Genomic DNA, 12,828 nt, shown 5'->3' with positions numbered 1-12,828 from the left:
ATATTTATTGCAAAGGGAAATAAAAACATTTATTTCGAAATCGTGAATATTTATATTTGTAGTAAATTAGTCTTACACAAATAGGATAAAAGCTCTTGACTTTTAAGCTTTCAAAATTCAACTTAAGATGTAAATAAGCATATATAGTGCAATGACCGTATGAAAAAGCATTCAATATTCACTTAAGTTTTTTTAAGATCAAAAGACGTCCACATTCATTCTCACTTTTCTCATTATGGTAACAAATTGCAGCCTCATAACAAACAAATTCCTAGTTGACTTTGTTCGTGGAACAATGCATGGAATTTTACATGGAAAATAAAGCTCTATCAGAAATATATATTATTGATTTTTTTTTTCATTATAAAAATTATGATAGAGCTTTAATGCTTGGTATACATGCAATAGACACATTTATAAGTACAATCATATATGTGACAAACAGCATTTATAACCCACCCTTTTAAAAAAAATCCAGGTATAATTAAAAAACTTCACTTTCAAATTAGAATTATCTTTTTTGTTTTATACTTTGAATTAAATTTAAATATATTTTTATTAGAAATTTCATCAAATAACTTCAATCGAATTTGAATTAGGCAGTGTTGTGAAGAGTTTAATTATACTATTATGCTTTAAATTATGCTCTAAATCTATCCACAAATCTATTTTGAGTGGCACGAGCTGATATATATTATATTATGCGCCATTAAAATAAATAATATAAGATTAGCAGCACCGATTAGAATTTCTTTCCACCCTTCGATCAACTGTTACTCTATCAGGAGCATCTTGTGGTTCTTTTCCATGAGTTTTTTCCAATATTGCTTCAGCTAATTCACTAAATGCACGATCAATGTTAATATTTGCTTTTGCAGATGTTTCCATAAATCTAATTCCATGCTCTCTTGCTATCTAAAAGAAAATATTAATTTACTTTGTGATATTTATAACTTATATATAATTTAAATAAGTACTACTTTACCGCCTCTCCTCTTTCTGTGCTAACAACACGTTTGTCTTCCATATCACTTTTGTTTCCCAATATCATTTTTTCCACATCTTCGTTTGCATGCTAAAATGATAATTTTAAAAATGTAAATAATCTATTATTATCTATTATATGTAATAAAAAATTTATTACAATACTTACTTCATCAATATTTCTTAACCATTTAACAATATTTTCAAATGTTTTTTCATTAGTAATATCATAAACAAGCATAATACCCATTGCACCTCTGTAATATGAGGTAGTAATAGTATGAAATCTTTCTTGACCAGCTGTATCCCTGAAAATACATACATTAAAGATTGTTTAACAAATTTTAATATATCTATAACTTACCATATTTGTAACTTGATTTTCTTTCCTCTTAATTCCACTGTCTTGATTTTAAAATCAATACCTAAGTAACAAAAAGTATATTGTTTATTTATGCAACATACTTCACAATATATTAACATTTATTTATATAAAACAATCAATTTTGACAACAATATTGTCAAACAATTGTTTTAGAAATATAAATTCTTTTATATACTTAACAAAATAAAAAAATAATTATATTTCAATATTCAATTATTCATTTATTTTCAATTTACAATATCATATTTTTGTCTTAGTAGCATAACCTACTATAATGAAAAGAATTTATAAAATAACGGTTTGATTTAAGAAATGTATGAATAATTATTATTCATAACGGTTCTCCTACCTATGGTAGAAATAAATGTTGTTGAAAAAGCATCATCAGAAAATCTAAACAATATACAAGTTTTGCCAACTCCGGAATCACCAATTAGCAATAACTTGAACAACAGATCGTATGTCTTTTTCGCCATTTCACTGTTGCTCTGCGTTAACGAGGCGCCGAAGAAAACAAAAAAGATTCAAATCCGTAGAGCACAATTAACAGTTTTCCAGATAATATTTCAAACATCGAACGCTATGAACGATTATAGGTTTCAAGGTCGGACGAGGGCGCGTCTCAGTGTCTCGTTAACGACGGAAAAACCGGTCACAGGGGCTGACTATTAAAAGACAATACGACGTCACACAACAGAGCAACACGCAGAAGCATCAGGGTAACTTTGCACTTTGCGTTCGATCATAAGACTGAATAGATCAAATAACATTTACTAATATGACCGCATCTTCATTGTAATTAGCGGTAATCACAAAAGTCTTCAATTGCGAATATTCTATCTACCACAGGAGGTCACCACCACTGCAAAAATAATTTTAAATCATCCGGATAAATAGCGGGATAAATGTATAAAATTATTGCTTATTTTATGGATTTGTATTATTAACATTTACATACGATTCTATATTATTTGTTTTGTATTAATGCTTATTAAAATATTACTAATATTATAAAATGTACATATTCTTTTTTATATTTGAGATATAAGATTAGTAAAACAACACGGTCATTAACATATTAAAAGTTAATGATAAAATATATTATTTATAATTAAAATGTTTTACTATATTTTTAAGTATTTGTAATATTATATATGGTGCATAAATATAAAAGTAAAAATTATTTGTATTTTATATAGCATAACTTAATACATATTCAAATACGATTCTAAAGGGTAGTAATACCACAGACAAATTATAATGTAGATTTCTTATTCAATGCACTTTTTGGTTATGAGAATTTGAAAATCAAATAATTTCTTTATCATTTTTCTATCATACACTACATTATCGATTCAGTACAACAAAAGATTATAACCATAGATCACAAATTATACAATAATTTAGAGACATATTTATTAACTGACTGCCATGCTGAAGCGGTAATATGCTGAAACATTATTAAAAAAAAATATTAAAGATAAAAGAAAATTCTACTTATTCGACAATCAATAAATTAAAAATGTTATTACAAAAAAAGTAAAAAAAAATGATACATAAAATTAAATTTAAAAATAAAATTTATATTAAGAAATATTTATAAATATTTTTATAAGAAACATCATAAAAAAGAAAAATAAAATTATATTTTATATTAGTAAAAATTAAAAACTAAAATAATTGAATCATAAAAAAAAATTATTCTCTAAAACTGGATAAAATAGAATCAGAATTAAGTATTATTGCTATTTTTGTAATGTTTTTAAAAAAATATTTTTTTAAGGAGATATCTGAAATACCACTAAAAAAAAAAGGAGATACGCCATCTAACATAATACATCCTAACTACATACACAATATTATCACACAAAGATAAAAAGAAAAAAAAATCTTACACTTTATAATTTTAAAGTTTAAAACGAGAATATTATTTATCACTTTAAAAAATAAAAAAAAGTATCCATGAAAAATATAATCGCGATCGCAGCCAATTAGCTCATATTATTTCTTATAAAATATATAATTATATTATGGATAAATTAACTATACGATGATATAATTATATATTGTATATTAAATAATATGATTTCCAGGTCTCACCGCTTGGAGGTTGCTGCGAATTGGAGACCCACCCTGACCACGACGTCCCATCCACCCTCCTTTTGCACGAAAATTTATTTATTCACAATTCTCCTTTATATGATATATGTTTGCAAAACGTTCAAACTTTTGATCGTTGTGCAACACGAATACCAAAAGGAGCTGTAAAGAAAACCGACGCGGAAGACTAAACCTAAAAATAAAATTAAAATTAAGAGATTTCTATCAATATTTTACACTTCCATCGATATGAAAATGAAAAATGATTGATAGTAAAAAGCTTAAGAAAAAAAGAAAAAAAAAAGAAAGAAAAAAGTAAAGAAAATAAGCAAAATAAGCAAAATAAGCAAAATAAGCAAAAAAGGCAAAATAAGCTCCCCAGAAAGCACTACACACCATTTTAACTCATCTACTTATTTATATTTTATTATATACTTTTTTACAATACACTACTTTATTTATTAATACCTTTAGCTGTGCATGCATTTAATTCTAAATCCATTTTCTTGAATCATAATCTTCTAAAAATGCTTCTGCAAAAAATCCTGAAATAAATTTAAAACAATAACATTAATATTTTACTTATTCTAAAAATTCTTTTCATATTTCCTTATCGATAGAAATTAATTCAACATTTTGTTTGTTATATGCTTTGCTTATTGAAAATATAACAAATTCTCTTCATATCCACATTCATCATTCACACTGATGATACACAATTTTCAAAAAAATTTACGACATAAACCACATGTGGCAAGAGGAAAGTACAAATTAAGATATATCAATGATGATTAGTGAACAAAATCACTATCAAGTATCATGTACTTGTTTATAGTGAGAAGGAAATTAAGGTTAAGGCATTGCCTTGAAAAAAATAGGAAATATAGGTTTGGAAAACGAATCAGAGTAGGGAAGGCGAGACTGCCTTTTTTAATATATATAAGAAGAACAGAACATCGTTTATAAATCCCATCTATCTATCAAAAAGAACAATCTACTATAACCTATCTAATATGAAAATTAGACTATTTATCGGATGATGAGATGTAATCCATTCCATTGAAAGCTGAGGAAAATTCCTGAAACAGATTATACAATAGAATTAGTAAAAATTTAATAACAAAGGTAATAAGTTTCTAACAAATGAGGATCACACATCATTTCGTGTCTATCATCTAGTTTTTCTTATTTATTTTCTTCAATCCATACCTGTAACAAACTCAATTTAATTATTAGATTAGTAATTAAAAAATAATTTACATGTAAGAAAAGAAATATTAATTGAAAAAAAAATCAAATTATCAAAATGTTGTTAAGCAATTCATGATTTTAAATGAAAGATAAGAAACAAAATACATTTTTGAACGATATTTTTAATAATTAAAAATATTTTTAATAACATTAATAATTAATAATTAAAAATATTTTTAATAACAAACGCTCTTAATAAGGAGGTGCTGAAATGAGAAAAACGACGAAAAGGTAACTAGAAGGGTTACCAAAATAATTATCCACTCAATATAAACCCGAACAATCCGTGAGTGGAATTTTTTTTCATTTCGCAACACTAATATACTGAAAATCTCAAAAGAAAACGCGAAGAGTGCTTTAATATATTTTCAATGCAATTCTTCATCAACAAAAAAACGGTAAAAAAAGAAAAAAAAGAAAAAAAAAGATAAAAGACTCGCGAAAACATATACTAAACTCTAATAAACTAATTTATGCACTCATATTCTATTATACACGCAACACTAATAGCGGAAGATTGCAGCCATAGTCAGAGACTGCCGTCGTACGATCACCCTTTGTACAGCCCTTTTGGCTGTAATAGGTGATTCAGGAGCTGGAACGTACTTCCACAGTCCAAGTGGAAGAAATATGGGCAATTTGGGCAAATAAACGCAACACTATAAAAAACGCGATTACTTATCAACGCAACACTAATTCTTCAAATGAATTTAATAAAAAATTTACTATTATTCTATAAATCAAAAAAACTACTTTAAATATTACGATATCATAAATCATAATTATATTAAATAGAATAAATTTTAGTGTAATATAAAAAATAAAATGAAAAAATAAAAAATAGACCAATTTATAATGAAAATAATTAAAAGTAATCGCGATATTCTTTTCAACGCAACGCTATAGCAAACGCGACCATCATTTTATCGCAACTCTAATTCAATCCGTTACTAATCAATCGCAACACTAATGCAAAATCGCGACTTGCCCATGATGACTGGATAAACGATGGGCCAGCATGCAAATTGGCCAAAACAATACAACATATACTACGTATTACTAAAACGAGCACAATGACAAAGTAGTAACAATGATTTCCCATTCTTTGGATCGAGACAAGATCCAAAAAATGAGAAACCATTCGTTGCAGCCCTCTTCGTGACAGTTTGTCGGGCCTCTTCGGTCTTCCTCCTTCGGGCGCAATGCCCGCTGAAACTTAAATCTAGGCTCGAGATTCACTAATCGAATATCGAAAAAAAAAAAAAAAGAAAAAAAGGACTAAATCGCGAAAGCTAAGTGCTCATGGACGACCAACGATCGCAATGAACGTTCTCCATACATGCACAGAATCTCGAGCGCAACGTTCGTTTCGAAAACAAATCGCGATCGCGACCGCGAAATTCGAAAAATCGATGAACAAAGCCAGAGAAGAATGGCATTATCGTCCATTCGTCTCAGCTTCGCCCTCGATTTTTCAAATTTTATTTCCTGAAACAGATTGTCACGCGAAAACGCGCCTACCCGATCAGAGACTGTGACAACCTGCCCAGCCCTACCTACTTATAATCTAACAGACACACCAGAAGTATACTACCTATCCTACCTAACCCTATATTTAAAAAATATGGCAAAACAGGCATACCAACACATTCATTCCACGATTCTCACGCATAACACCCGGGCGCAAAAACCTACACTAGGGAAAACGTCCCGGGACGCCTCCGACACCCGGGCTTGGCACACTACTCGCACACTCTAACTTTACGTACCATTTTCCTGAAATCGACTGACGATGGCTAATGATCATTGCGTGAAACGTGATCTCAAAAACACGTGTATCTATATTTTAATTTTCAATATTTATGAATATATAATGTTTTCTAAAATATTAGTTAAGACTAAACAGTACTCTTATTGTGAATCAAAATTGTACCATTATTATAATTTGAGAGTAAAGATTAGTAATCTTGCTATTTATTACTTATTCGCAATATTTAATTGCAAATGTGATTGTAAACTGTAATTGAATGGTGAAAGAAATAGTAATTGAAACGACGCAATTCCACAGCCTGACCACACATACACAATGTGGAAAATACGTCGTGCACGATACACTAACACATCATCAGTCGCTAAAAATTTGTATTAGCTTATGAACTAAGGTCATCATGCCCATTGCCTCTTCCTCACTCAAGTAACACCTGGGCACGTGAGTGAGTTCCTGGCAGTGAACATGGAAAGGGTTAAACCTGAAAATCCTCAGCTAAAAAGATATTAATATATTGTATTTTGTATCTAACGAGCTAATATTCTTTGATTTTGCATTATAATTTAAATTATCTTATTATATTTCAATTTATTTGTGACTCTACTTTATATTTTATTTTATTAATTGAATAAATTATTGAAATTTTAGCATATTAAATTTTTAATATTGAATTTAAAGAAGAATTCATTGTAATTTAACATAAATGTTAATAGAAATACCCTCAGGCGATTCCTTCATCAGAGCATATTTTCAAAGCCACAAAAATAATATTCAAAATTTATTGCTCTGATTCTAAAATCTACCTGTCGCGAAATGTCTTCTTGCATAAAATTTAATTCATATTTGTACGGAGAAAATTGAATTTTATTATCTACAGATGTTGCAACTCATATTGAAGTTATAAAATTATTATATAAAAATCACAATAATCAAATTGATCAAATAACTTGAAATGTTACTCTCTACAAGAATTCATTTTAGAAATTCAAATTAATAACAAATATATTATACTAATACAATAATTGTTATATGTTTTGGCACTAAAAAATTACTAAACATTATTAATCAAAAACGCGAAGCACAAGAAGACTCTAGCCTGAACTAATAAAACACAAAAAAAAATAATTGTTACTACTCACGGGTATTATGAATAAATACCCGCGATCATTGTGCTCGTGCAAAATTCTACGTATACAACCAATCACTCGTGTCGATTCGGATCTTTCATCCTACGACATGATTGAGTGATCGGAGGAATCAAAAAGCATGCGACTCACCATATGATGCGACGAATGCCTTCAATGTGTTGTCGCCCAGAAGTCATCGAGAAGGAAGGAATCTATGACAAAACATCATCATTTAAAACACAGTTCTAATTATTTGAAATAATTGAAATATAAGCTGAGCCTATTATATAATGAAACTATATAATGAAACTTAACTAAACTATTAGATTTGCAATAATCATATATATTGAAATTCTAGTTAATTTTTATTTAAAAAAATGAAAATTTTGATAGAAAAAAGGATAATTACCTCTTCGCGTGATGGATGATCACCTTATTCTCTTGAGAAAAACACTGACTCTACCCTGTACCGGAAACGAATATTTAAAATAAGAAAAAAATAAAAATAAAAAACTATTAACGCGTTCGTATATATTCTATAATTCGGCGAACAAACACTGATTCTAATTTCGCGTGCCATTATAACAATTAAATTTAATTAAAGCTATTGTGCTTTAAAAAATATTCAAAATACTGTTACGAAGCAAACACTGATTTTACTAACCACATTGCGCGTGGTCACAAATATGTTTTAAGATTAAAATCCAAGAAAAACTTTCATAAAGATTCATCAGCACCTGTAATAAAACGTGAAATATTGTATGTAACTTTTTCTTACAAATATAATATTCGTTATTTAAAATTTTGCAATAATAAAAAATGAAAACTTTAATAAAATAAATACTTTAATAAAAAAATTAAGTTTTCAATAAATTTTAATATTAAAAAAAAATATATAAAATTCTGATATAAAATATTAAAATCTAAAAAATAAGAATCTAACGATTCCTCTTACCTCTTCGCGTGATGGATGATCGCCGTATTCTCTTGAAAGAAACACTGACTTTACTCTGTACCGAAAACGAACATTTGTAAAAAGAAAAAATAAAAATAAGAAACTAATAACGCGACCGTATAAATTAATCGGCGAACAAACACTGATTCTATCTTCGCGTTTGATTATTCTAATTAAATTTAATCAGACCTATTGTGCTCTAAAAAAATATTAAAAATACTATGACGAAACAAACACTGATTCTATTAACCGCATTGCGCGCGGTCACAAATATTTTCTGAAATTAATATTAAATTAGTAGAGGGGTTATGAGGACTAGAAAAAGAAGCAATATCTTTTTGATATTTATCTTCTTCTTTCTAGCGAGCATTTGCTTTGAAAATATTTCTTTTAACTTCTTTTAAATGTAATTTTATTACGATTATTATATATGAATATTATACGAATATTATACACGAATTGCTTAACAACAATCATTAATAATACGATAAAACAAAATAAAGATTTATACATACGAAATGTAAAATTTTACCACGTCATCAAGAAACACATATGGTGGCCATATTGGAATTTTTCCCGCCTTCGAAGATGTATCATGATGTTACCAATTAAACCTGTACAAAAAAAAAAAAAATCAAAATTTCTAAATAAATGAATAAAACGTATGAAATTAGATTAACGTATCAAATCAAATAAAAACTCACGTAAATTATATTACGCACTAAATAGAACACACGTCTCGAGAAAATTTAAAACTTCTAATCGTCACGACGAATCAACGAATAACGTCTCTTTGCGTTTCGATGTCGCACATCGAATAACAACATGGAGAGGGGATACGATCGACAATTCGACAAGCCGAAACATGTTTGAACACAAATCCAATTTCTTGGAAACGATCAAATATCATAAGGAATGTTTCTAGCCTCGAGCAAAATATAAACGATAGACTAAAAAAAGTAAACAATAAACACACACGAGAGACGTTGCACGCAATATGTATATTCATTCGGAAAAATATGCTATACTTGAATAATTCGATTTCGCGAAATGAATTCGTGAACGAACCGTAAAAAGTTTCTTTTATTTTAATACGACTAAAATGATAAAAAAAATGAAGATCAAGAACGTAAAATAAATGTATATAATTAAAATTATATTAAAAGAAACCAATTCAAATTTTGTCTCGAAATAATTCGATACCGAGACGCTAATGACGCAATAGACGCCAAATGAACAATCGAAAGAAAAGGCACAAAAAAACACAAAACACTAATTAATTTCGTTGTCACTACACTGAGTCGATTATTTAAAAAACTAAATTAGCAATAATTGATAAATTTGGTAATAATAAGAATAAAATAACTTACTGCGTAATCCGAATTTGCGACGATCCGTCCTCTTGTCACGATTTTCAACTGTAGACTAACGCCATGCGCATTACGATGCGCACTATGATGCGCACTGATTCGTCTCGCGTTTCGAACTAAGCGACGTTTTGATTGGCTGGCACATCGGACATACTTATTCGTTCTAAAACCGCGCGGAAAATTGAAATATCGTACAACATACATTAATTGTTGTTACTTGTAATATTAGAATCCAATAAAGATATACTTATTAGAAATATCGAAAATTATTAATATAATTATTAGTTTAACAAAATAATTAAATTGAATGAAACACGGATAATAATATAAAGAAGGAATTTAATATATCGATTAATTAATTTTAAATAAAAATAAAACACAAAAAAAAATTTACCAAAAAAACTTAAATAAATTGTATAAACTTAAATAAATTAACTAAAAATTAAAAAAATCAAAAAATTATAAAACATAACATAACACAATATAGCAATAACAAAAATAATAATAAATTTAATATAATTAAAATACAAGAATTTAATTTAATTTTAAAATAAATAAATTTAAGACATTAAAATTCAGAATAAAATTGAAACACAAGTAAGATATTTTATATTGAGATGAATAAAATCAGAACAGAATTGAAATATATAAAAAAAAGATATAAAAGTTAGACATAAATATGAAAAATTTACAAAATATAAATAAAATTTAACACATATATTTATTGAATTGAAAAAATATGTCCAAAGGAAAAACATTTAACATTGTAATACGTCACTAATGAATAAAATATTAAAAAAAGCAAATAACACAAAAATTATTTAACTATTATAAAATAAAAAGGAATTGAAACATAAGAGAAGAATTAATTCTCAAAGTTAAAAAAGATCTAAATCTAAAAATCTAGAATATTAAAGAAGAATTTAACACAAGTCTTAATTAAATTACAAAAAACATATATAAAACAAAATTTAACATTGTAAATTTGCTAACCTCAATTGTTTTGTTTAAACGTTCTTCTTGATTTAAGTAATATTTCTGTTAAATTCTTCTTCTTTAATTAATTAATTAACTTTAATTAATATTCTTTTAGATTTTCTTTAGATTTTCTTTATATTCTTTATAATAAGAGAAAGATTTAGATGGAGATTTTAATTCATCTACTATGTTGAAATTCTGTTTAATGTAATTAATTCTTTTATAATAATTAATTCCTATATTATATTTTCTTTTTATGTTTTATTCATTATTTATATATGATAATGTTAAATTTCTTTTCTATATATTAGAACATAGAAAAGAATTTAATTTTGTAATATATAAATGATAAATACATATACAAACATAAAAAGAGAATATAACATAAAAGTTATTACAAAAAGAGAAAAAGGATGGAAATATTGAAAGAGAATTTATTCTCAAAGTTAAAAAAAATTTAAAACAATTAAAACAACAAAAAAGAGCTTAGGAATAAATTAATCCAACTTTAACATATAAAAGAAGAATTTAACATTATAAATTTGATAAATTTAATTGTTTTTGTATTATCTTGATTTAGATCATATTTGTGTTAAATTCTTTTCATATCATATATCTTCTTTTATATTGTAATTTAATTAAACTTGATATTATATTTTCTTTTTATGGTTTATTCATTATTTATCTATTACAATGTTAAATTCCATCTCTATATGATGCAACATAAAAAAGAGAATTTAAGTTTATAATATATAAATAATGAATACATATACAAACATAAAAAGAGAATATAACATAAAACATAAGTTAATTATTAAAACATGAAAAAGAATTGAAATATTGGAAAAGAATTTATTATCAAAGATAGAAAGAATCTAAAAGAACTAAAACATCAAAAAAGAATTTAGAACAAATATTAATTGAAATAGAAAAAAAAAAAAAGAACATAAATAAGAAGAAATTTAATATATTAACTAAGTAAATATAATTACAAAATATAAAAGAAGAATTTAACATTATTGATAAATTATTTGATAAATTTAATTGTTATTGCATTATCTTGATTTAGATCATATTTGTTTTAAATTGTTTTTTTTTATGTTCTTTTCCTTATGTTTTTGTTTAATTAATTTTAATAACATATTTTCTTTTTATGATTTATTCATTATTTATCTATTACAATGTTAAATTCCTCTTCTATATGTTGCAACATATAAAAGGGAATTTAATTTTATAATATATAAATGATGAATACATGTACAAACATAAAAAAAGAATATAACATAAGTTAGTTATAAAAACATGAAAAATAATTGAAATATTGGAAAACAATTTATTATCAAAGTGAAAAAGAATTTAAAGAACTAAAACATCAAAAAAGAATTTAGAATAAGTACTAATTGAAATAGAAAAAAAAAAAAAACATAAATAAGAAGAAATTTAACATAATAATTAAATAAATGTAAATTAAGCAAAATATAAAAGTAGAATTTAACATTGTAGATTTGATAAATTTAATTGTTTTTGATTTAGATCATTATCTTGATTTAAATTAAGTTAATTATTAAAATATGATTTAGACATTATATTATCTCATATTTTTGTTAAATTCTTCTTACATTATATTTCTTTTTTTATGTTTTAATTTAATTAGACTTGATAATATATTTTATTTTTATGGTTTATTCATTATTTATCTATTATAATGTTAAATTGCTTTTATATATGTTGCAACATATAAAAGAGAATTTAATTTTATAATATATAAATGATGAATACATGTACAAACATAAAAAGAGAATATAACATAAGTTAATTATTAAAACATGAAAAATAATTGAAATATTGGAAAAGAATTTATTATCAAAGTGAAAAAGAACTAAAACATCAAAAAAGAATTTAGAATAAGT

The 12,828-nt window shown here is 25.7% G+C and overlaps 1 protein-coding gene across 2 annotated transcripts; it reads right to left on the bottom strand.

Moving 5' to 3' along the window:
* Nucleotides 1-156: 156 nt before the first annotated feature.
* On the bottom strand, nt 157-2,236 carry LOC410241 (ras-related protein Rab-10). 2 transcript variants are annotated; one of them, XM_006559986.3, is made up of 5 exons: nt 1,719-2,236; nt 1,349-1,409; nt 1,154-1,292; nt 986-1,075; nt 157-911 (listed from the first exon to the last, which is right to left on the bottom strand). In XM_006559986.3, the coding sequence occupies exons 1-5, from the start codon at nt 1,843-1,845 to the stop codon at nt 834-836; spliced, it is 495 nt and encodes a 164-aa protein (XP_006560049.1). In that variant the 5' UTR covers nt 1,846-2,236; the 3' UTR covers nt 157-833. The 2 variants fall into 2 exon arrangements, with proteins under 2 accessions (XP_006560049.1, XP_393723.2); XM_393723.7 differs by having other exon boundaries at nt 157-915; nt 1,719-2,229.
* Nucleotides 2,237-12,828: the final 10,592 nt, after the last annotated feature.

Source organism: Apis mellifera, linkage group LG10 (genome assembly GCF_003254395.2).
Source record: "Apis mellifera strain DH4 linkage group LG10, Amel_HAv3.1, whole genome shotgun sequence".
Taxonomy (NCBI): Eukaryota; Metazoa; Arthropoda; class Insecta; order Hymenoptera; family Apidae; genus Apis; species Apis mellifera.
The sequence above is the reverse complement of the archived record's forward strand: the minus strand, read 5'-3'. Positions and strand labels throughout refer to the sequence as shown.

Coding starts and splice junctions, on each gene's coding strand:
- LOC410241 (XM_393723.7), bottom strand. CDS start 1,845: ATGGCGAAAAAGACATACGATCTGTTGTTCAAGTTATTGCTAATTGGT. Junction 1,293..1,348: donor AAAATCAAGTTACAAATATG/GTAAGTTATAGA, acceptor ATGTATTTTCAG/GGATACAGCTGGTCAAGAAA. Junction 1,076..1,153: donor GGTTAAGAAATATTGATGAA/GTAAGTATTGTA, acceptor TTATCATTTTAG/CATGCAAACGAAGATGTGGA.